This window comes from Zootoca vivipara, chromosome 10, assembly GCF_963506605.1.
Source record: "Zootoca vivipara chromosome 10, rZooViv1.1, whole genome shotgun sequence".
In the NCBI taxonomy this organism is placed as follows: Eukaryota; Metazoa; Chordata; class Lepidosauria; order Squamata; family Lacertidae; genus Zootoca; species Zootoca vivipara.
Genome location: NC_083285.1, coordinates 24,045,214 through 24,071,854, shown reverse-complemented (window position 1 = coordinate 24,071,854; position 26,641 = coordinate 24,045,214). Strand labels below are relative to the sequence as shown.

The window sequence follows — 26,641 nt, the reverse complement described above, 5'->3', positions numbered from 1 at the left end:
CCTGTTTGTTTTCTCCCTTCCCTTCAGTATGCCTTGGAAATAAGTGCACCAGTGCCACTTAGAGAACGGGAGGTCTAGGCATGTCCCAATATCCCTGTCTCCTCTTCTATACTATCTCTAAAAGTGACATAAATAAAATGAGAAGAGAGGAGGACGAGATGGGAGATTAGAAAGCAGCCCACAAATCTTTCTATAATAATTGGTCAGCCTGCTAGTGAGTCTGGCCCATGAGCTGAGGGGAGAAACAAGAGCTCTGCTGAGTCCTACAATGATCCTTTCGTGTGTGGGCAGAGATACTGCATGAGGAAGGATCAGAACTTTTGATGAAGATGAGAGCATTACGAAAGCAGGCAATTCTGGTTCCCATTCAAAATGGGATGAACAGGAATAATGACTTATTCAACTGGCAGTTGAAATTGGAAGGGGGTATAGGTCACCGCTCTCTTGGCATAATGCCTAGTTTCTGTAACTGTGAGAGATTTTAAAAGGAATAGGAAGGATGTTGGGACCCTTCCGCAACAAAGATATTTAGTGTTGGGCTGTTAGAAAAATGCAAAATGGATAGACTCACGAGCAGACATTCCGTACAAATAACACAATCTTCAGTGTACTGTTTGGTGAGTGTACTGTTTGCCAAGCGAAAAATACAGATTTGGTGAGCTACATGCCACCCATAAGCTGTCCCACCCTCTGCCACCAAAGGATCAGAAGGAGCTGAGGTATTAGCCTGGTGATTGGCAATGTGAACTTGCTGCATCCAGCAGAACTTAGCCAGCAATCCTATGCATGCTTAACTGGGACACAGCTTCACCGAACACAGTTGGAATTCTGAGAAAATATGCATAGGATTCTGCTGCTAGATTAACAATGAAGATCATGCCTCTTACTTTGTGGAAGGTTTTGAACTTCCTGCTTGTCCGTGATCATCTTGTTTTAATCCTGCAAGAAGGGCATCTCTTGAGCAATGCTTATCCTATTTGAGAGAAATAATAATAATGTTAAATACATAACACAGACCTAGTAGAGAGAGTGGTGTGTGTGTACATACACATCTCATAAATTGACTGGTGAACATACACAAACACTGCAATTATGTACATTCACATTAATGGGTGGAGAATGTGCACAAAGCAATAGCATCAACAGGAGACTCTGTACACTGCCCAGTAAATACGGAAAAATCAGCAACACCATATTGAAGAATGTGAATTTGAGACATTTTGTACATTGTGTTGTTATAATTCATTGCCTTGTTATTGATTGAAGAATGAAATGCAATGAAGAAGGAAAACACCATTTGGATAAGCACTCTTCTAGCTACTGCACAGAAGCTAATAGAAAAACACCTGGAAAAGGTCAAACCTACAGCCCGTTGATGAATGAGGTAGAAATATTTGGTGCATCATGCTGGTGTCAGCCATTGTAAAAAAATGTATGGTAATAAATATGAACAAGCTCTGATCATGTTTACAGGGAACTGAAAGCACATTATGCATGACCACTCAGAAGTAAGTCTCATTGAGCTCAATGACGCTTACTCCTAGAAAAGTGAATATCAGATTGCAGTGGGTGGTTCACAACATTAAATTAGGAAGAAGAACAAAACATCAGTAAAACAATTCATGGATAAGCATATAAACACAGCAGCATTAAAACCACTTCAGGAGGTTAAAATGCTTTCCAAGCCTGGGAAAATAAAATGGTATTTGCTGGTGGAGGAGAGAGGGGCAGAAATTCCCTTGCTCTGCATTTTATTACTATCAAATTGTGTGTGTGTGTGTGTGTGTTGCAATAAGATGTTTGGTTTGAAACTGACTGCAAGCCCCTGAATTAGAGCACCCTGTTGTTCTCTAGCTGGGCCTTCTGCTGTCTCCCAATATGGTGCATAGAAGGAAGTTATTTCACCTCATGATGCACATGCTCCACCCCATCTATAAGCTATTAGAGGCTCAAGCTGGCAAACTCTCTCCTCACAATTCCCCCTTCATTCCCGCCCTCCCCGCATCCACAATCTTAATTTACTGTAGTTCCTGAAGGCCATTGAGCATGCTCAGATCACACTGGACTGCTTTTTCTGCACTGTTTCTGAGCCTGCTATTCTTGACATTAGAAGGAATGCCCATCACTTACTTTCTAGCATAGAATTTTTATATTTATATGAAAATAATGTCTTTCAAATTTTACATCAATTTCACTGAGAAAAGGGATAGGAGATCAATTTCTACCTGCAAGTGGGTAATGAAGGAAAACCTTTGCCGCTGGAAAGGTTCACAGCCCTCCCATAAACACTGTCCAGGGTAGACGTCTTTTCCTCCATGTTCAGTTGCAGCGTGATAGAAAACCTGGGATGGCGTTTGAAACCACCTAGAAAATGTAAAACATTTAAACTCAGGCAAAGAAGGAATATGATTTTGCTAACAATTTTGTTGCCTGAGCAATCAACATGAATACTGAAAAATAAAAATCCAAGAAATGGCAAATATTAATTATTCAAAAGTTTGACTTACTATCGCAAAGGGTTGCATGCTGCAAAAGACTGTGCAAATATAGTGGCACCTCGGTTTTCAAACGTAATCTGTTCTGGAAGACCGTTCGAGTTCTGAAACGTTCAAAAACTGAAAACCCAATAGCCTACAGCTAGACCTCAGGATCTTACACTCATTGGAAGCTGCGTGGCATGTTCGACTTCCAAGTCGTGTTCGAAAACTGAAGCATTTACTTCTGGGTTTACGGAGTTCAAAAACTGAAATGTTTGTCAATGGAGACGTTTGAAAACCAAGGTACCACTGAACTTATATGCAGCAGAAAGGAATGGATTTGTACCTTTTAAAAAAAAAGCTGATAAAGACCTCCCCTTCCCCAAGAAGGAGTTAAACATTTGTAAGACTGACCACTTGTGCAAACAGAGGCTTGAATGGTGCTAAAGATTCTGTTCAACCATTGACACTGAGGGTAAGGGAATAATGTATTTCAAATGAAGTTCCCTAAAACAAGTCACTAAGGATATTGGCTCTCTCACTCTCCCAAAGATCATCTTCAGCTTTGTCTTCCATCTTCAGTTAAGTGCTTTCTCAAGGAACTCCCTAGCAAAAGAAGACCTTAGTTTCCAGTGGTGGGAAAAGAACCGAGAGAGGGATGGTCTTCTCTATTTCTCTTTTTAAAAAAAACAACCAACCTTGTTTCCTCAGTTAGCTGACAGGTGGACAGGTACTGATGGGAAACTTTAAAAAGGATGGGGTCAATAATCACAAATATCATGTTGCATAAAACTAAACCTTTGTAATATATGGGTCAACTCAAAGAAAAACACTTACTTTTTACAGGATTGCCAGAGACACATGAAATTCTGTCCAGGTTTTTTCACTTGTTCTGTGTGCGAACTTGGTACAGTGAACACAGGTGGTGGCAAACTGACAGATGGGCCCTGGACTTGCATTGGTACTGGTGTGACAGGTGTGCTCTGTGGGAAAATTCAAAACAAGGAGGATTTAAATTCCTGCCCGATTATTGTTTATTGAACAATGCACAATCTGATTTTCACAGAGCACACTTCCAGCGGCAATAGGTGAAACCATAGTGATCAGCAGTTTTGCTATTGACTGCAGAGGGAGATAGATGGTACTCACTGTCTCTAAATAGTAAAATGAAATAAAGACTGGAGTACACTTGAGCTATTTACAGACTTTCCCCAATATTCTATAGCTGCTCTATTTTTACGTTTCAGGTTCAACACAGAATTAGATACAGCTTTTAGGAAGCTTTCCAGATGGCAATCTTTCTCTATAGAGATAAAGTGATGGAGCAATTTAACATACTTGTACGAATTTGGCAACTTATCTTTTTTTTCAGTCAGAGTAATTTAAAGGATTATCTTTAAAACCACCATGTATAGTTGGCTTTTCCTTTCATTGCCTGTAACAAACGTTAAGTAAAGGTTTGAATGAGCAACTCTCAAGATTTGATCAACCTGTTCATTCTTTATATGCCACATGTGCACGTATGATGTTGATATGTAATGAGGCTGTTTTAAGTATTTACCATAATGGTAAAGGTAAAGGGACCCCTGACCATTAGGTCCAGTCACAGACGATTCTGGGGTTGCGGCGCTCATTTCGCTTTGCTGGCCAAGGGAGCCGGCGTACAGCTTCCGGGTCATGTGGCCAGCATGACTAAACTGCTTCTGGCAAACCAGAGCAGCGCACAGAAACACCGTTTACCTTCCCACCAGAGCGGTACCTATTTATCTACTTGCACTTTGACGTGCTTTCGAACTGCTAGGTTGGCAGGAGCTGGGACCGAGCAACCAAATCACTCCGTCCTCCTGATCAGCAAGCCCTAGGCTCTGTGGTTTAGACCACAGCGCCACCCCATGTCCCACCGTAATGGTAGACCTTCACTTTTAAAGGGAGGGGGGAGTAACATACTCCATCTTTCATATACATTTTAAAATGAAAGTGAGATGTTTGAAATCTCTCCATCAGCGTTAACTTTAGCAAGTTAAACATTAGCATGCCAAATAAAACACAAAGCTGGAATCCTTTTTCCCCAACATCTGTGATACTTTCCACAATTTGTTTTTCATTTTAATGAGAAACAGGTACCCACCCACCCTGTATTCTGAGGTTCCAGGATGATTATACCATGTGATTAATTTTTGTAAGACTGGTGCTCATATCAATACAGCCTCTTCAAAACATTTGAAAGGTCATTATTTTGAAAATAAAACAAGTCATACAACATGTATTCAGAATTAAATCATTAATTAAATCAAAAGAACAAAATTATTTTCCAGAGAAATCTGCTAATCCAATTAATATTAGGTAACAAGCTAAAGATAGGATCACAGACTGAGAAACTGTTTTGTATCCATTGCCTAGCTCAGGGGTCCCAGGGACCACTTGACACAGCTGAAAATTCCCTCTGAGGCCCACCAGTCACACAATGGTGGTTTAGGGATAAAGCCAACCACAAAATGGTGGCAGATGGAGGCAGAGTTTGGCATAATCACCTGACAATTAACAGTATCATTTTCTATACATAAATAACCCAGCTTTGGAAATTACTAAATTATTTTCCACCACATTTTCCCTTGTGGCAAGGAGTTCCACAGTTCAGCTTTCCTTAAGCTAAATACAGACATTTGCTATACAGTGGTACCTTGGTTTATGAACTTAATCTGTTCCGGAAGTCCTTTCTTAAACCAAAGCATTCTTAAACCAAGGCGTGCTTTCCCATAGCAGCGAGGGACTCAATTTACAAATGGAAGAGACTCAACGGGAAGCAAAACATGTTCTTATTCCAAGGCAAAGTTCACAAACCAAAACACCTACATCCGGGTTTGCAGCGTTTTTAATCCAAGTTGCTCATAAACTAAGCTGTTCTTAAACCAAGGTACCACTGTGATGATGATGATGATAATAATAATACCACCGACATTTGCTCTGGAGGTATTGCGAAAGTCTCCCCACTTTAGGCAGAATTTGCTGATCCAGATGCTCCAGGTGGTGAAGGCTTTTTATACTCTTTTCGCTTTCCTCCTATTCTCCTTTCACATTTAACCTTTACCTTATCTCTCAACCAAACTGCCAGTTTCTTTCACCCTTCCTTCCTGGTCCTGTTACATGAACTTCTTTCTGTTACAGCTTTCCTGTCTGCTCTCCTTCCTCATCATTCAGAATTAGTTTATGTTAGTACTACAATCTTGATTTTTGTCATATTATTATTATTATTATTATTATTATTATTATTATTATTATTAAAATTTGTATACCACCCTTCATCTGTAGATCTCAGGGTGGTTCACAGCATTAAAATACAAGAAGAAAAAACACACAAAATACATAATAAGAACAAGGACAAAAACCAATCAAGCCAATAATCCCCCCCCCAAAAAAAAACATTTAAAGGGATCTAGGATGTAAGTCAGCCAAAGGCCTGTTTGAAGAGGAATGCTTTTGCCTGACACCTAAGTGTACAATGAAGGCGCCAGCTGAACCTCCCTGGGAAGAGCATTCCACAAATGGGAAGCCACTGCAGAAAAGGCCCATTTCCTGTTGCTACTCTCCAGACCTCTCATGGAAGAAGCACACGAAGAAGGGCCTCAGAAGAACATTGCGGGGTCCAGGTAGATTCATATGGAGAGAGGCAGTCCTTGCAGAATTGTGGTACAGAGCCATTTAAGGAATTATAGGTCAAAGCCAGCATTTTGAATTGGGCCTGGAAACTAACCGGCAGCCAGTGCAGTTCGGCCAGGATTGACAGTATATGCTCTAGCCATCTTGCCGTGGGGAGCAGCCTGGCCACTGAATTTTGCACAAGCGCAAGTTTTCAAACTGTCCTTGTGTCTAATGTATTGCAGGAATATAACCAAAGGTTGCCAGAGCATAAACAACAGTTATGCCAGTTTCTATTGCCCTTCAATACCTCCTGAGACCTCCCTTCCCACATCCTCCTTTTGTATCCTGGCCACCTTTAATCAGAAGACAAGGAGTTTCTGGAGCTGGTACTAGTCAGACTAATAGGCTATAGCATGACTATAAGGTGGGGAAGGCTGTGGCACGGAGGCACACCAGAAAGTGGTTCAATGTCCACTGTTTCAGAAACACTGGGCAAGCAGAAGTTGGCATAGGAAAAGAATTACCTGTATCTGACCAGCTTTTGCCATATAGTACACGGTAAACTATAGTCATATGAGTTTCTCCCCCTTAAATAAATGCAAAATATATAGAATTCCAGCAAGTCCACTGGATCATTCAAACAAACCATCATTAAAAGGAGTGAACAAGTGTAAGGCTGAGCACAAGACCTTTTAAAAAGCACCCTGGGCTTATTTTTCTCAGCATTTTCTATGAACGAACATAACCTTGACCATACTATGCCTAGTAGCAAGATGCAGAAATTATAAAAGCCAAGTTTCAGTTGTATGCCTCCTGTGTGTGTGTGTGTGTGTGTGTGTGTGTGTGTGTGTGTGTGTGTGTATATATATATATATATATATATATATATATATATATATATATATGAAACTCCTAAAGATCAGCATAAATTCAAAGACCTCTTCAAGAATGGTCTTACATAAATTAAGGAGAAACTGAACTAAATGCAAGGAGCATAGAGATAATTCGGACTGAAAAATGAATAGCCTGTGTGGCATGGATTTTTTTAAAAAAAAATTCCTTACTGACAATAGATTACTGAAATTCAACTCTCAGTCCATTCATGTTATTCAAAAGTGAATAACAGTAAAATCACAAGCTTAGTCACTCCACCTGGGAACTTCAATGGCTCCATACACAGCAACACATAATAGCTCCTGGAGCTATGCACCTGCTTTGCAGCAACTAGCCTGACCATATCAAGGTGAAGCTGCAGCCAATGGCTTTGGAGCTGCTTGAAGTTTTGCCAACCTGCTTTCCACAGAAGCCTATTTAAATAGGATGGATCAAGTAAGTGCTTATGAGAAGGGGGCACTGGAAAAGGGAGTCAGAAAGTTGACATTTTTCAAGCCCCAGAAGATACCGATTTCTTACTTTTGGAAAACTGGCCCAATATCAAGCACTTCTATGATAACCCAATAATGGGAGGGAAGCATAGCTATACTTAACAGATGTTTCTGGAAAGTCAAATAAAACAAGCTTCCAGGTAAGTTAATACATAGCTCTCTCAGTCACCAATCACAAAAGCAATGCCCTCAAAGGAAAAATACAGAAAGATAATAGAAAGCTAGAAATGATGCCATCTCCTTTCTGTCTCAAACTGCAGCAAATTAGTTGTCCAGATGAAGCTACAAACATAATGCAAAACACTTTAACAATGTGCAATATTTGCAATCCATACTGTTGTTTTAAACAGCACACCAAGCTAGGTGTTTTTCCCATTTGCTAAAATCCAAGTGGGTTGAAATGAACCATCTGCTTGTTGGTGTTCCTGAGACGGTGTAATGTTTATTTAGTGCCCTCCATTTGCCAGACGCTTTTCAGAGGAATTTTTTTTTGCTAACTCTGCCCAAAACTGCTTAAGTAAGATGGACAGGATCAAAACAAAAAGGAAGAAGCCGCTCAGCTTTCATTTACTACTGAGCAGAGCCTCTGCCAAAGAACCAGGGAAAACGGCCATCAGATTTTTGTGAGGAGTCAATTTTACATCAGGGTCTATCACCATGATAATTTGAGTGCAAAGCTGAATGTTGGTTATTCTACCCATCTGGCCTTAATGCACTCTTCACACCATGATTTACACTTATTTTTTAGTTATCTCATTTGAAAAAAGAGAATTATCAATTACATCCCTTTAATGCCAATTCTCTCATGATGCTCAGAGGTACATCTGGGATCTCTACTGAAAACTAGTGGCAGAGAGCCAATAAACCAAAAGGAAAACACACGGCTAAAGAGAGTCATACTTGTGAAATTGGGTTTCCTGCTCTTTCACGGCTTGAGCTGGAGCCCTGAGACCGTGAGCAGGCCAGTTGCATCTGCAAAGGATAAAATCAGTGATGCAGTAACCCAAATTGTTCTTAGACTACATCATCCACAGCATATTTTTAAACCACATGGCTTCTCCGATGGGAACTGTAGTTTAAGGGTAATGAAAATTGTAGCTCTGAGGAGTAAGCAACAGTCCTCGGGTTCTTTGGGGAAGAAGTTATGTACTTTAAGTGTACTTTGAAATGCATGGACTATTACTGTTCTCCAACACAAGGTGTATGCACTGAAAGTTTGATTTGGATCTGCACTGGATACCAAGAAAAAGGTGCCCCCAAATCTCTCGTCACCTCAGCTGAGAATCTGGCCAGGAAAAGAAAGGCGAACATGGTCCCAGCAGCAGCAGCATCTCACCAGTTTTTACATACATACAAAAATGTGTGGGTAATTAGATTACCATTACGATACAGTTTGTGGGTAAAAAAACCAACTATACAGTAAAGGCATTAAATCAAAATACATTACAGTTCCTAACTCACTCTGGGAATTTAGGGTACTGAATCATAAATGCAAACTGTCCTCGGAAAACGCTGTTTCCTTCACAAGCCCATTTTGTATGGTTCATTATTCAAATACATACTACACAGAAATGAAACTATTATTTAAAGGCTACCATTAGTACAATTCAAAGTGCACATAAGCAAAATATACATAATTCAAATAGCAAGGATTTTGTGATAACTGGGAGCATATATATTTATCTTAACACACTGCATACACTGCAGCTTGAATCTGATTTGGGAAAGCAGCCCATTCAAAAAACAACAATAAATATATGATAGCTTAACAGTAATGAAACTGATAATAAGTAAGATTACTCTCAAAGAACTAAACATTCTCTCCCCCCACCCCAAAATAATTTTTCATTCATCCTATCATTCAAAATATATCTTTTTAAAGCTTCAAATATGGCAAAGATAAATGCTAGGCATAAAGGAACCAATCTTTTGAGGTATTTTCACAAACTACTAAACTCAAACAATGTAACTGCTGGTGACAGAAAGGACTTCCCCATCATACCATACAAGGTACATATATTTTTAATTATAAGCACTCTAGTCCTGAGTGCAACTAATGTGAAATTTATTACCTGGAATTTTTATCCTTCCCATTTAACAAGAGACTGAATTTTAGGCATCACAATAAATCACCCTATGAATCAGAAGAGTAGTGGCAGCATAGGAGATACACGCAGGTCCCACTATCCAAACGCTTGTTTTACAAAAAGTCACTTATCCAAACATGAGGAATTAGTATCCAAACCCCTCTATACACACTGCCAATCCGAACAGCCAAACCTGCATGTAGTACTGTAAGCAAATATGCAGCCTTAAACAAGCGTTACCCTATTCTATTTTGCTGGACCATGGCAGCTGTTTTGCCAGAAAACATGATGGGAGAGAGGAGAATGGGGGAGAGATTGAACAAGAAAGCATTTTCCCTTCCTTTTGTAAGTTTTCAGATGGTTTTGTGGCAAGAGGAGCATCATTTGCAATTTTACCTCAGACAGCAAAATGTCCTGGGCTGGCCCTGTTCAACATTGATTCCATGTATTCAAAATGTAGAATCATAGAATCATAGAATCATAGAGTTGGAAGAGACCACAAGGGCCATCCAGTCCAACCCCCTGCCAAGCAGGAAACACCATCAAAGCATTCCTGACAGATGGCTGTCAAGCCTCTGCTTAAAGACCTCCAAAGAAGGAGACTCCACCACACTCCTTGGCAGCAAATTCCACTGCCGAACAGCTCTTACTGTCAGGAAGTTCTTCCTAATGTTTAGGTGGAATCTTCTTTCTTGTAGTTTGAATCAGTTGCTCTGTGTCCGCTCCTCTGGAGCAGCAGAAAACAACCTTTCTCCCTCCTCTATATGACATCCTTTTATATATTTGAACATGGTTATCATGTAAGAGTAGGAAAACTACATATAAAGCCAAACATATAATGCAAATTATCTTGAGATTCTTTATTCAAGAACTAAGTTTAAAAACAACCCCAACTCATGCTTATTGTTGACAGGCTTGCAAGTCAGAGTGGTTTTAAATTAATCCATAGCTTTCGAGGATAAAAGGTGTTATAACCAAGACAGTGTCTGGAAACATATGCAAGTTTCCCAAATATAAGACAAAGAAGAAATACAATCCTCTAGGTTACAAGGCCTTGAAGTGCAGTGCCATGGTTAAAAAAAAGTATTTTGAACTGCAGCCTGATCCAACTAGTTTAGTATGATTGTATGTGGTCTGAGCTAAATGTTTGGCTCTATCCTTTATTTGTAAGTGAACTGATGTCCAAGAGAGATCAATCTGCTCCAGAAATCTACAGTACATGAAAAACCAAGAGTCAGTCATGAGGGCAGCTTGGCCCATCTGTTCTCAAAGATATATTTTAGAAAAGCTGTGTTCCTCATCTAGATGGGTGCCTTATGGTGCACATCAACCTCTGCCCTTAAGAGAACTGTAGGACTACTTGGATGCAAGCATAATGTACTCTATATAATGAATGATTCTGTACAGAGTCCAGTAAAAACAACAACACACCAATTCACAGATTTCTGCAGCATTTAACAAGAGTGTATCCTTAGTCAATAAATGTAAAGAACAAATGTAACTAGAGCCCTATTGGATCCATGAAAGGGCTTCCTAGTATACAATCTCATTTCTAGCACTGCTAGAAAAAGCCAACAAGCCTGATGGCAACAGCCCTTCCTTGCTATTGATCTTGCAACAACTGGTAGGTTTCATTGTGCTATCATGGCAAAGAGCCACTGATAGATCATCCTTTATGAACTTGCTTAGTGAATTCCATTAGTTAAATATCTGCTGTGTGAAGCAGTCCTTTGTTCTGAATCTACTGCTAATCAAGTTCATCTTGAGAAAGGTGAATGGAAGAAGGTTCATAGAAGGACAGCCACTTATGTCCCTTGAAAAGCCTCTCCGGAGCATTCAAGGTGTCTTGGACAATGGGACAAGGTCCAGGTGTCAATGCTGGACTCCTGCAGCCCCTCACACTTGATCCTACATTAGTCAGGACCACCTTCCCCAACCCTCCAAACTGGGTACGTTTCACCTGCTTGTATACCATCCCACATTGCTCAGGAGGGCTCCTCAACCCCCTGGGGATGCTTTTCTGTGGATCCAGGCAGCACCAAGAGGGAGGGATTGAAATTTCATTCTGAAAATTCCCTTCTTCTCACTCGTCTTAGAATCCAAAACTACAGGTGCAATTCAACATAGTGCTAAGCAGATTGTTCCATCAGTGGAAGCATTTCTGCTTGCCAGCTGGAACAACCTCATCTCTCAATGCCCTCAGGGTTTTGCTGGTAACCCTGACCTCCCCAAGCAGAACTTGTGAGGCAGGAGTTGGTACATCGGTGGTAAAAGTCCTGTTGCACTAGCAGGATTCATTACTTCCACTAGCTTAACAACTTAATTAAATCCAGCCCTATTGTCTCTCCAAAGCCCGGCTCCGAAATGTGGGCAATGAAGAACATCTCCTTTGTTATTTTCACAGTTTCCAGACCAAGTCCATGACTTCTCATGTTAAAAAAGGCTGTCAGGAAACAGACCAGGAAAGACATCAGTTGGAGAGTTTGAAGGAGGACTGGGCTACATAGTCAGATGGTTTGATGCAGTGTGTCAGCTTCATACTGTCATAAGTTTGTTTTAGCATAATTAAGCTGAAAGTGTTAGTAAGTTGCTCCTCAGGGGGGAAAAAACCTTTGGAAAAATTAAACAATTCCCAAATGAGTCTGTGAACAGAGTAGCCTGGATGCGAACATGTATAGAATATCCATGTGATAGAGATCTGAATTACATTTGACTTTTTTGGCACCTGCACATTGGATGTCACATTTCTAAAAAGAGGCCCAAACCATACAGTTATTACACATTTCAGGGGGCTTCAATTTCACGGGTGAGGGTATAGGCCCCATTAAAACATGGTGTTCATTCAATACGAGAATGTCAGGTGGGCCACAGAAGTACATTTCCAATTCTCTACCTCATTGTTAACATACACAAATTTTGTGTGTTGCACTGGGTACAACAACCTAATTCAAAGTGTTTAACCTTTCAAAACTAAAAATGGATTGGGGTTGTGTTATCTGAAGGACTGCCTTCATTCATTATAATCCTTCCCAAACACTTAGATCTGCTGCAGGAGTCCTTCTTTTGCGCCCACGGTCAAATATCTGTTAGGTTTGTGAGTGCAAGGGGGAGGTGGTCTTAATGGTGGCTCCAGCTGACTTTTTTGCCCCTAATGTTGCAGTCTTGAAGTGGCCTTCACTGCCTTTAACTGGGATCACAAGTATGTTAAGAAAGCTGATTTGGAGCTGCTTCCTGACATTAACTTGGGGGGGGGGGGAATCATAGAATCATAGTTGGAAGAGACCACCCACTGCAATGCAGCAATCTTTTGCCCAACATAGGTCTCAAACCTACTACCCTGAGAAATTATTTAATACTATCTGTTATAGCTATTATTTATAGTTATCACTCCTTTCTTGAGTATCATTTTGTGAGGATGTGCCCATAAAGCAGTTTGCAAATACTTTTAAACAACAAATAAACAAACAATACAGTTGGAATTACACTGGAACAGGGCTGAAGTAATCCATGTAAAGAACAACCCAAGGGCATCTCATAACAGAACTTAGAGAGACTGGGGTTTTACCATATTAACATACAGATAAAATAGGATAAGGCCCATCATACTACAAGCAATAGGAACACAATAAATAAATTGACAGTCAAAAGTTATCTGAAGGAGTAGAACATAAAACAAGAAGTCATCTATGATCAAGAGGAAAATTTGCAATTCAGATCACTTGGGTGTATTTACAGAATATACACAAAATCACAAAGTTATCTAAAAACAATCAACATTTTGGAGATGCTCCGAGTAAGGTAATAGGGGCTTGCTACATAACACAAACACTGAGATGATTTATTTGAGAAGTTGTTCTAACTCTATAAGTATCTAGTAAGCATAGTTACACAAGCGGATGGGGGAGGCACCACAAGCTATGTTTTTGCACAGAGAACATTTTTTACAAAAGTCTCACAAATTAGAATGGTTAGAAGAGTACTTCTGAGACATCATCTATACATTACTTTAAAAAACCTTTTACTTTTACTTATCAAACTTCTCTTTTACTAAAATACAAGTAAAAAAATCTGGATTTGTTTCATTTCTGCTTCGTGTCAATTACAGAGGAATAAAGGAATCTTTGTTACTTTCACCAAAACTTGCAAATCATGTATTTATTTAAATATTTTATTTCTCCCTCCTCTCCACAATAAGGCTCTCCTGAGAGTAAGGAGACCCTACTGCACGGGTGTCAAACACAAGGCCCGGGGGCCTAATCCGGCCCGCCAGACCTCATCATGTGGCCCGCTGAGCGCCCCAGCCAGCGGGACCCAGCAGCGGGACCTTGCTGCTGAAGCAAAGCACCGACAAACAGCTGGGGCCGGGGGGGGGTAGAAAGGCGGCCAGAGCAGCGCTGCGTGGAGCGCCCCGAGCCACAGCAGGAGAAGGAGGAGGCAGCTTGCTGGGTCAGTGCCCGGCAGCGCCGCACGGAGAGTCCCGAGCCTCTGGGACGCAGCAGTGCTCTGTAGCACTTTGAATCCTCCTCCTCCTGCCACGGCTCGGCGCCTGGAAACGGCTGCTGCTGCTGAAGCACAGACAAAGCACCCAGCAGCGCCGTGTGGAGGAGGAGGATTCAAAGTGCTACAGAGCATTGCTGCGTCCCAGAGGCTCGGGACTCACCGACCCGGCAAGCCGCCGCCGCCTCCTCCTCTTGCCTCACCTCCTCCTCCTCCTGCCGCGGCTCAGCCTCATGAACGTGAGCTCAGCAGCGGCTCAGCCTCACAAACGTGCAACTCTGAGGCTTTACACACTTCTCCTAAAACGGACACCCGCTGCCTCACGCTGCACGGGAAATGCTTTTTGCCCCTGGGTCCCTTCGCGCTCTTTTCTGGCGCTGAATCAAGGCAGCGACCCCCCCTTCCCTTTCTTTCTTCCTCTCTCTCGTTCTTATTCTTTCTTTTCCTCTCCTTCCTTCCTTCTTTATCTCCGTCTTCTCTACCTCTTTCTTTTTCTTTTCTTCTTTATTCCCTTCCTTATTTCCTACTCTTCTTTCTCTCCCCTCTTTCCTTCCTTCCTCTCTCCCTCCCACTCCCTCTTTTCTTCCTTCCTTCCTTCCTTCCTCCCCTCCCCTCCCTCTCCTCAGAAACATAGGATGCTGCTTTATACTTCTGGCCCTTAAACCCTGGAACCAGGAGAGCAGCTCCAGTGAGTCAACCTCAGCCAGTCCCTTTGGTGAAGGGTGGTGGCTCACTGGCAGAACATCTGTCCTGCATGCAGAAGGACCCCAGCATCTCCAGGTACTAGTAGCTCTGCAAAGGTCCTGCATGAAACCCTAGCGAGCCTCCACCACCCAGTGCAGTTACCAAAAATCATTTTTCAATAAATTGTACAATAATTTTACATTTGAATATCTACTTGCCATTATTCTGACTATGTTTCTGCTTTCAGAGCTAGTTATTATTTACATTATTACAAAAAACAGTAATAATTGAATGCAGTGACAATAATTTATGATAATAAAGAGTGGACACATAGTCCTACAGATACAACCGGCCCTTTGAGGGTGACCAAACTGCTGATGCGGCCCCCGATGAATTTGAGTTTGACACCCCTGCCCTACTGAATATGAATGGGCTGAGCTGCAATAAGGTCAAGGGTATGTGTGAGGAGGGGACCTGAAAATTGGGGAGGGGCACCCATCAGTGAGTGGGAATCATCCAATTCAGCGGGGCACCCAACTCTCCGGAGAGGCTTTTCAGGGTGAAGGGAAGAAACAAAGGAAGTCAGCTTCCACAAGTCTTCGACTGCAGACTTTTCTCTGAAACTATTGTCTATAGACAAGAAAATGCTAACATTTTGACATAAAAATATATATAATACAACAACAAAACAGAAAAGGAATGTGGAATGTAGCTGAGCCCAATATCCTTATACAATAACCACAATAATGGTATTTCCTGTATCTCAGATTTCAGTGTCAGTCATCAATCAGTCATTCAATAGGTAGTGGAACAACAGTCAGTACTGTAGTTCTTAGAGGTTTCAGAAAAATGTACTTTAAAGTTGTCTGCAAGCTTCAATCCTGGAGGCAGACTGAAAATGCTGCCCTGCTATAGCAAACATGATTAAGGCATCATTGTTACTGAGAATTTTCCTACTGACCCCTATCATTGTCATCTGCTGTTATACTACAGGCTATTTCCCCCCTCTTGACCCAGTAATCCTTTCAGGTAGAAAAGGTTCTAAAATATGCCCACACATACAAACATTTCCTGAATGAGGAACATATCTTCCAACATTTTAGGTTCATAAACACTTGCAATTCACAGTTCCACCCAGCTTCAAAATATTTTAATGCAAATTATGCAAGAGAGGGCAGCAGTTATGGTCCCTATAGCAATTGGTGAAGTAATTAATGTGACTACAGCAGCAGAACTAAAAATTGCAGAGGTAGGGGAAAGTACCAGGGATGGCTCCTGCAATATTTTACAATAGCTATGAATCACGCTGAGCATGCACAGAGTTCCTTCATCAGTGAATTACTGCAGCCTTAGAATTAAAGAGCAGGCATTCCATTGCAGTTGGCACCCTTATTTCTAAAAGGAAGGAATCCTTTATCTAATTCAAGCATTGCTTCAGCTCCCAAGAAAGAGGTGCTTCAACCCATCAGCAATCTCTCTCTCCCCACAGCACAAAAGCAATCTCCCTTGCTTTGTCTTCTGGTCCTTCAGCCTAGGGACAATCCCCCTGCAACAAGATACCCATGACCCCAAACACACACATTCTCTGGCACTTCCTCCCCTCTGGATATGCTCTCCTGCCTCCCTCTTCTGGCTTTCACATTCCTAATTTCCCAAGGAATGAGAGGCAGACAAGAGAAAGAACTCTTCCATGCCCTCTCTCATCTTTCCACCCACTTAATAATTACAGCCTTCTTACCTTAGAGGCTTGACAAGATTTTGTGACTTGTAAAGAGACAGCAGGATACATAGTTAATAGTCTAGCTGTAGTCTTGATACAAACAGCTAAACAAACAGGATTGTGATGTCATAATTATGTCATCCAATAGAGGAATGTTTTCAGCCCACCTGCTGGCCAACTTTAAGTACATTTTCATGAAATTATAACTACTGTGAAACTTCTTATTCATGGTCTAGCTCAGGCACCCCCAAACTTCGGCCCTCCAGATGTTTTGGACTACAATTCCCATCTTCCCCGACCACTGGTCCTGTTAGCTAGGGATCATGGGAGTTGTAGGCCAAAACATCTGGAGGGCCGCAGTTTGGGGATGCCTGGTCTAGCTACTGGTTCCCAAACCTTTTTCTGTCCAGACCACTTGAAATTTGCTGCAGGTGTTCACTGCACCACTTAATGATTTTCTGGCCTGTTGTAGTAATTATAATGTACTGATGCTGTGTGATATTTAATTGCATTTTTATAGACAAACCACAGACCACTTGAATGAAGCTTATGGACCACAGTTTGGGAACCCCTAGACTAAGGTACTGGCCCAATTAACGGGTTAGACACTGAAATTCAAGACTGAGAAAAATCCTTACTAAAAATAACTTTTCTTCTTGTGCTAGGGTAGATCTTTTTTCAAGCTTTCTGATACCTTTGTCCCCATCCCATGAAGCGTGATCCACAAACATACAAAGACAAGAGGTTGCTGGGAGCAGGGTTGTAAATAAAAATTCCTGGCATCCAACCACTGAGGACATGTACGTGGTGCTTGTTCCAATGTGGAGACCGCCCACTCTTCAGTCCAGCATCACTCTTCCCTCCAGCAGCACAAATTAGATATTCAACCGGTGAAGGGCTATGAGAGCAGAGCAGAGCAGCTGACTCTATGCAGCAGGGGACTTTCCCTTTTGTGCGTGAATTCACATACCACATTCTACCGGCATTTGAGTAGCTTTCCATTTTTCCACATTTAGGGAATGCTTTTGGCCCTGACTTGCCTCCATGGAATATCTACACATCCATCCAAAAACTCCTGCCTGTTCAAGAGGATCCTGGGGCATGCAGGAGAGTCCACTGTATGTGAACCGAGGCCGCTACCTAGAAAGCATCCCAGATTTCCCCAAAGCTGTGTGTCATAGGCACAATTGGTACCAGTGGGCAGGTTGCCTTTCATGGTTGAGTGGATTGACAGCATTTAAACATTATTGGCTTACAACTAAGAAAGCACTGATACAACTTAGGAACACAGTTCATATCTCTGGTCACATATCCCACATGGACTGCGGAATTGTATCTGCTTAGATACAGCGTTTCTATTGGCTCTTGCCAAGAGAAGGACACAAAGCAAGATCAGTGTCGCTGATATGTGAGTGAAATATGCTCCATTTCTCCTTTTGATGTGAACTGGATGAAGCTGCATCAATGCTGAACTTGTACCTGGAGGAATAATAGGTGGGGGGCCAACATCCTGACAAAACAGAGACACTGCTGGTGGACAAAAATAAATAGCAATAAATATCCATGCTGTTTGGCTAGTAGAGTTACAAATATTTCAAATCCGAAAACTGAACATGCTGCAGAGCTCAGGAAGTTGGAGGGTAAAAAAAAAAAAAGAGATGTACAAGATCACCAATATGTGCTCTGTGGATGATCCTGGTGATATATACAACAGAACAGAGATGAATAAATTTGCACATTATGGGCACATACAGTTGTAATTATACAATCATTCATATTATAGTCTGCAGAAAGGCACAATTCAGCCAAAGCTTAGCGCTTTTCCACAGAAATCAATGCTGCTTAAAAACCTATGCCCCAGTCGCTGAAATCAATGCAACAGAAAAGTGCCAAACTTTGCCTGCTTCTATCCCATTTCCAGTTGTTGCTTTTTTGGCAACTTGACTGTGGAGAAACCGAAGAAAACTAGATTGTTTCTTCTAATGCATCTAAAATGTGTGTATGCTGGATTTCCACAATCAAGTGAACCCCCCCCCTAAGATTTCATTATGTTTTCTTCAGAACTTCATTTTGGACATGGCTTCAAGGCTTTCCCCTTTTTTCTAATTCCTATTTCTCATGTTATTCATTTTAATGATGTCTTTGCTAAAGATTTGATTTCCTGCTGTTATTGTTGTATACAGTTTTGGAATGCCTGAACATTATTTAATTTTTTATAAGCCACCATGTGGAAAGGTGGGATATAAATAGATTAAATTGATACATTCTAAAAAAGAATCTGAATGTGCCCCTTTGATACGAGAAACATATTTCTCCCAGATAAATACTCTACTGTGGAACAGTAGGTGAGCTATATGCTCATCTCAGGAGTTTTTAAAGCTACAAATGTCTCTCTAGCACACCACCAATAAAATGTGCACGTCAGGGGAAAGCTAGCAGTTTTACTTTCAGTACTGCAGCTCTATTGTTGAACATAAGGACCCAAAAATAAGTGGAGGTAATGTCACATACATATTGTTTTCATCAAAATGAAGATTATTAACAATATATATAACAGGTGAAGTAATAGGGAAAATATATTTTTTGATCCAGTGAAGAGACAGTATATCTACTGATGAAGAGTTGATATTACCCATTACATGCTCAAATGTCTCAACCATTTCAATAATCCTCCAATTTTTGTAATTAATCTATATGCAGAAGGGGAAAACATTGCTAATATATCCCTTAGTTACATGTTTGTTTTATACAAAGCTGCATAAGGCATATGTAAAGTATACATGCTGCATAAATAAGACATCAATTGCAAATAGAGACATTAAGATGCAAAACACAGCCTTGAATGCGACATATGCAGGAACAAAATCACGTTAAAACCACAAAATGCAAGGAAACATCACTCAATTTTCAGAAGAGAACCCACAATAAAATAAGTGAATACAAAAGGTTTGCCTGTGCATAATCAAATTATATCCTGATAGACTGCAGTTCATTTCAGTGAATTTAAGCTGTACTATACTCCCATTGCTTAAACAATAACAGCGAGTGATACCACATCAGTATATGAATGTACAAAAGAGTTTCCTTAACATTTCCAAGCTAGTGTACGAAATAATGCAAAAGTGGAATTTGTACATCTCTACACACACACACACACACAAAACAGACAGACAGACACACACACACATTTGGGTAGCTAAAATAAGTAAAAACGAAGGCTCTGGACCTACCTGTGTGACCATACTTTGCATGTATGGTACTGGATGCTGCTGTTGCTGTTGCTGCTTTTGCTGAGCAGCACTTTCTATTGCTACTTTTGTTACAGTACTTGGATCTGCTCCAGCTGGCACAGCAACCATAGTTGCACTGCAGCCAGCCTTGTTAGGGTCACTGATTGTAACAATTCTAACTCCTACTTTATTTGGGATTCCTGGAACATTTTCCCTATCGTTATCCTCTGCTGGCCTCTTTACAGTTTTGCACTCTGCTGTGCCATTAGTCGACCGAACTTCAGATGACAGGGTAGCCAGGGGCCCACGAGGTCCTGAGTGTGGAACTGCTATGATTTGATGCCCCTGTATAACAGAGGCCGTTGACTGTGGCGAAACTACTACACTTGGGCGTTGCTGAGGCACATCTGAATTCAAACTTGAAGCTAGAGGTCCGTTAGGTACATCAGCAATGGTACCACTAAGTTGCTGGGTTAACAGTTTTGAAGCCTCTTGTGTACTGCTTACAGCAGACGTAGTACCCAAACCTAATACAGGTCCGTTGGAAAATCTTTCCCCTTGATCACCTTTGGCAGCATCTTGTTGTGTGGCATCCATATTCCCTTGTTCTACTGGAGAAATCTCACCATTTCCTACATGATTGGAAGTTTTGTGATTTGGAATGTTTTTGCTTAAATGGGAACCATCGCCTTTTTCAAAGTCACAGATTCCATTAACGAGGGGTTTCCTCAAATCACTTTTAATTTCCTGCGTTTCTGGTTGCTCAGAGTTCTGCTTTCCAAGAGCTCCGTTTTCACCCAAGTCTAATGACGGTCCATTACTGACCTGCGAGAACTGATTGGCCTCATTCTGAGTTTTCCCTGAGTTAGCTGGAGGTAGACTGGAGTCATGTTTTCTTCCGTTTAGAAGACTTCCCGCTTGTGTTTCATTTTCCTTTGCATCGCCGTTGCTGGTGTTTGCAGCTGCTCTTCGGCAAGAAGGGTTCTCCATGACCTCAATTTTACGCTCGTGAATATGTAAACCTGTTGCCTCCTTTGCTTCTTCTTCCTTTTGGCAAATGATTTTGTCTCCTTTGAACGGGGGAGCAGCAGGAGAACATGATTGTCCGGCTAGAGGTGCCTGGGTAGGTGGAAGCGTTTGCACCTGCAGCCCAACTCCTGCCTGAGTGCCACTCACCGCAATTCCAGCTGGAGCAATGATCGCATTTCCCTGACTCACAGTTGCCGTAGCAAAACTAGTATTTGGCACAACTGTTATGGTGACCTGATTGCCAGAAGTCCCTTGGAAAATGGTTGCTGGACTATTTGAGATCAACTGGCCTGGCAATATTTGTAAATTGGAAATGGGAACTGTTTGGACTGTTCCTTGGGGCTGGATTGCACTCTGCACCAACTGAACGTTTTGCTGTCCAACTAGGAGTGGCTGAGCCGAAGACTGCCCTTGAACTCCAAAACTTGGTGCTTGGTTATTTGCCATCTGATAAACTACTTGAGGGCTGGGAGCTCTTGCGTTGTTTGGAGGAGGAATCTGCGGCGCTGGGAGAATTAGCTTGCCTCCGGGAGTCGATGGGCCTCGCTTAGGAAGCAACAGCTGTTTTATCAGGCTTGACTCACTAGGAGGAGGCTGGCCCACTGCTGGGTTATTTTGCTGCGACTGAACTTGCATCTGTACCTGCTGTTGCTGCTGGACTTGTATCTGTGGCTGGGACGGTGCTGGTGAATGCTGCTGTTGTTGCTGCTGCTGCCTCTTCACAGAAAGCATCTGGCTGACCGTGGGAGGGGGTCCTTGTGTTTGCGGGGTGAGCGGTGGAGAGGATATTACGGTAGGGACTTGATTACTTGAAATTGGTCCAGGTGACGGGGAGGAAGCTGGCGTTAGGTTTGGCTGCCCACCCAACTGCACAGCTTGGCCAGTGGGAATCGAAGCGGGATTGGTAAGAACAATTTGGTGAATGGCTGGTGCGTACGTTGGACCTTGCTGAGCTGGCTGGCTTACGATCACGACACTTTGCTGAGGTGGCGGAGGCTGCTGCTGCTGCTGTGACGGCTGCATGGGCTGCTGTACCACTGTTGCAGGAACTTGCTGAGAAGGGAGGGGCTTTGGTGCAATGTTCTGAAACCCTACTCTAGATGTCGGCGGATTTTGGACGCCAGCGATCGTGACCACCTGTCCAGCAGCAACTTGGAAATTCTGAACTGTAGTAGCAGTAACTATATTGGAAGATGACGTTGTGACGTACTGCTGAGGTGCTATGATGACCGTGTCTTGTTGCTGGTTACCAGCTGTGGACTGCTGAGATGATGTTTGTACTGGCTGTGATGATGTGGTAATGAGCTGTTGACTCTGGGAAACGGCTGATGTGCATGCTGGTATGTTCTGTACTCTGCCAAATATATGGCCCTGAGGTACAGCTTGTTGAATTACCGTAACAGGAGTACCTGAGGGTATTTGTCCCGGTACCACCGCGTGCAAAGGGGACTGCTGAATTACAGGTTGATGAAGCAAAGTCTGAGAGCTGACAACAGTAACGGAGGGCTGTGGCCCTGCAATGCTAGGATTCTGATTGGAAGGTTGTGCGCCACCACCTACAGCAATAGTAACAGGAACTGCAGACTGGGGAACGGTGCTCTGTATGACTGTGGCCTTGACTACTTCACAAGAAATCGGAGCTTTATTCTGTATGACAGTCATGGGAGCATTTTGTTGTTGTTGACTGTGAACTGAAGGGTTCTGTAGTATCCTGGACCCAGTCTGTACCACTGTTGGTGCGCCTTGAATAGGAAAAGACATTTGTGTTGCAGTTAGAGTTGAAGACTGATTGTTAATAGAGGTCCTTGGAAAATAGTTTCCAACACTTGGCGGTCCATGTGGGAGTCCTGTAAACCAAATTAAAGGGGGGGGAGGCCATTAGTGGGAACCTTGAGATTATAGCAAGCAACACTTCAAAGTAGAAGTATTATTAGTTAACTTAATCACACGTTGTTTTTTAATTAGCTTTGGGGTCAGCACTAACCACAGACTTTGTACATACCAGACAGAGGTTCAAGTATCTATCACTGTACTTTGAAATGGTGTCCATGTATGCCCCTTCCTCTCCTTATATCTCCAAGGGCCAACAAAGGTGTAGAATGCCCTCACAAGGAGATAAAGAACTACAGAACTTTTAGAAGACATCTGAAGGCAGCCATGTATCAGTAAGTTTATAATGTTTGATTTTTTTAATGTTTCTGTATATGTTGGAAGCTGCCCAGAGTGCCTGAAGCAAGCCAGCCAGACGGGTGGGGTATAAATAATAAAATTGTTGTTGTTGTTATGGTTCATCCCAGCTGAATGCCCAATTCACCAGGTACACATGACCTCCTTTTGGATAACATCAGTGTGCTACAAAATGCAGGCTTACCATTTAAGTTGTTAAATAATAATTTGTGTTATCTACATCAACCAACATGGAAACCAGGTGAAGTAATCTCCTCTACCCCCAGAAAAATGCTTTCCAAAGCATTGTAACATTTCCAAAGCATTGTAACATTGCCTCCATGGTTGTCTGTGTGTAAGTGTGTGTGTGTGTATCTGCATATCCAATTTCACACACCAGCCCACCATGCAGTACACTTATAACATGTATACCTTGCTTTTGAAAAAAATCACAATTCCAGGGCAGCTTAGTGAACACATGGCTTTGGAACACAGGCTCCCCCTCAGCCTCCAAGTAGAATGTCTGGTGCTGCCCTGCACACCAGCAGGAATGTCTCACCCATATGATCTGCATGCCTTCTCTTTGTAGTGGAAGGATCATATGGCAGGCTATACATAATCAACTGCATCAGACTCTAGATGCAGAAAAGAATGCATGTGAGCATAACCCTAGTTCCCATGCCACACTGGGTAAACATGTCTCTACAGGTAGCACCATGTATAGTGGCCAGACCTGCCTTCCCAACACGGGTGTCACTCCTGTTGACCCGGATGGGGCGGTGGAGAAGTTGGGGCTGTGTGGATGCACTGGTGGACATAGCATACTGGCACTATGCTCCTGCTGCTGCCCCTGCAGGACTCCAACCTTGCCACTTAGGGCAGCAGCATCCCCAAAACATGCACTACTCTTGGTCAACATACGACATTACTCTATACTGCAGTACTTGCACCAGCCCAACATTTTATGCTCTGAATCAATTCAAAACTCAACATAAAATATCCATGTTGTATAAATACCTGCTGGTGAAGGAGAAGGAGCTACATCAGGAACAGAATCAACCCGAAGGACAGGGGTTGTCGAAGGTTGTTGCTGGTAGTACATCTGAATAGGGAGGGGTATAGCCCTCCTTTTCACTCCTAACACATGAAAATGTGCCTGCCCATTGTTATATGTATCCTCTATTCTCTTCACTGAGTGATTGGGAAAGACAGTTCTGTCAAACACAAGCAAACAAACAAATACATTATTGGTAGCAGTGATATACTAATTGATTTGCTAGCTTTTTTCAATGATCTTCTGAGCATAAAATCTAGCTTTGTATGCAAGTATATTTTCTATGTATTGTGGTAAACTATGTCAGAAAAACCATTCCTCAAGGCAGTTTCCTGCCAAATGTGAGGGTTGTGAAGTAGTGATTATATCAGCGCTTCCCAACCAAGCCTGCTATAAGCAATGATCAGTTCATGTTTCAGCACCAAGGAAGTGTGGGCATTGGCAATGGAAATGGTATGGAGAAGAGAACACAGTAGTGGAGCACTTGGGAAGAAGAATGGATCAGAGGGAGACAGAAAACAAGTGCTGGAAGAAAAACAGTACTGAATTTCGTCCAGTTATTTTTAAATCAGGGAACAGCACAGGAAGGAAATTGTGCCTTCTAAGCCTGAGAAAATTTCAAAAAGGCAATGGAGTACATATGGGCCATGGCAATGATTGCTATTTAAGGGTGGGGTGGAAATCTAAGGCGAGAAAGAAAAAGCACTATAAAATGTTCTAGTTTTCCTCAGCACAGTATGCTGCTTGCATCCCACAGCTACTTTTTTAAATAGATCAGCAGGTTCAAAGGAAGGTCTCCCAGACTCTTGGCTCAAAGTTTTAGGTTTGGGTTTTCAAAAGATTGCTAAGATAAAACGAAAAACCCACACTGAATGATTGAAAATAGCAAAAACAATGGTTATACAAACAACTACCACCTTTAACAATACAAGATGGTCATATCCACAACACACTTTCCCCTTAAATTTGCAAATCAATACAAACTGCAGAACACCACACATCCCCAGGCTGTGATTTATTCTGTGAATAAGTTAAACTTACCGAAGACATTTATAAAATCCAGTTGATGTTAGGATTCCACCGCGAGCTAGTTTGCTGCACGTGGAGAGGTATTCAGAGTACATTTCAGCTCGGGAGACTGAACAATCTGGATTGATCTCAAAATGGGCATTCAACCTAAGGAAACAATTTGGGGGAGAGAAACGAACTATATAAGCACATATGCAAAAACTAACCGGCTTACTGTTCTGCAACTATGCTTTTCAAACTTTTTAAGAAGCACTTCCTACATCTACATTTCTGACATAGAGCCTCTGAGCACTGCATAAGGTTCTGGATGCAACTCCAGTTCCATAGGGCACTGGCTGGCCTTTTGATCTCTTCCACTGTCCTGCAAAATAAAGTCTCTTCACGGCTTTGATATTACTTTGGAATGTTTTCCAGCAACACAGGCAGCCAGGTAAGCACCTGTACAGATGGCAATATGTCTGGCCCCTCTTGAAAAAGACTATACAGTTGCTTATTCCTACAGTATGATAATGAATTTTATATTCCAATGAATATAGTATAGGATGGTGCTATGGTGACCTAATGTAAAGGCTAATATATCCATGTTACTTCAACAAAAAAAATCACATTAAGCTGTGATTCCTTGATATAAACATTTCTGAACTACACACACACACACACACACACACACACACACACACACACACACACGCTGGAAGAGAGAGAGAGAAACAAACAAACAAACAAACAAACATAGTGCTTATGTATGAAAATGTGCAAATCTATGAAAACATTCAAGCACGGGATGTAACAAGAAAGAAAGAAAGAAAGAAAGAAAAAGAAAGAGCAGAACATACAACAGCCATCTTAATACAAGGGTAAAAATCAAGCCCCTTGCTGTGAAGATATAATTAAATGCTTTATGCTCTTATCTGAAAACCAAGACACTTAAAATAGAAAGGAAAATTGTATCATTCAGCCTTTCTTGAAAAGGCTGTGCACTACTACACAGCAAATGTTCAAATTAGCTGATTAGTATTTCTTCAAAACAACATCAGAATATTTTTATTTCTAAAATATACATCAACCTTTAAAATGAAAATATTTTAAATTTAAACATTTTCCTATGGTTGGCTTTCTCTCCCATCATTAAAATCCTTGAATTATGTACTCACCACTGGCATGCAAATTTTTCACTGTCAATTTCTACTATTCCTGGTGGTGGAGCAACATGTGGTGCTCTTGATGCTATGGAATAGAAATAATAGTCAGGGTCAAGGATTTAAACCACTACCTCTCAACCCTTTTCATTTGTTTAGTTTCCACCCCTTACTATTTCTCAAACGTACATTTTGGACATATTTTCCTGAGAGCAACTCTGCCTGAAGGTAGCGGAGCTTGCATTTATTTGGTGTCCAGTGCTGAATGCAAGCCAGGGTCCCAAAGGAACACTCTAAGGCTGCCAATTGTTCCTTTGCAGCCGTGGCTTTATGTAGCCCATACCTGACGTCTGATGAATTAACAGGTGGGTGTAGCTAGCTCAAAGTGGCCTGGTGTGCCCAACTGGGAGGCCTGGGTAGCCTAATTAGGTCCACAAGCTAGGACCCCTACCAATACAGTAAAAGATGAACAAAATACACCATACCATATAATTTATATAAAATT

General features: G+C 41.8%; 1 protein-coding gene across 3 annotated transcripts in view; it reads right to left on the bottom strand.

Annotated features, from left to right (window-relative positions):
* ARID2 (AT-rich interaction domain 2) overlaps positions 1–26,641 on the bottom strand; it is a 98,523-nt gene that overhangs the window by 3,273 nt on the left and 68,609 nt on the right. For all 3 annotated transcript variants that reach the window (XM_035128571.2, XM_060279624.1, XM_035128572.2), the window contains 7 exons: positions 26,152–26,224; positions 25,010–25,144; positions 23,932–24,128; positions 19,720–22,595; positions 3,315–3,460; positions 2,226–2,364; positions 888–973 (listed from right to left, as the gene is read on the bottom strand). In XM_035128571.2, coding sequence (XP_034984462.2) covers positions 888–973; positions 2,226–2,364; positions 3,315–3,460; positions 19,720–22,595; positions 23,932–24,128; positions 25,010–25,144; positions 26,152–26,224 — 3,652 coding nt within the window. The remainder of the gene's footprint in view (positions 1–887; positions 974–2,225; positions 2,365–3,314; positions 3,461–19,719; positions 22,596–23,931; positions 24,129–25,009; positions 25,145–26,151; positions 26,225–26,641) is intronic.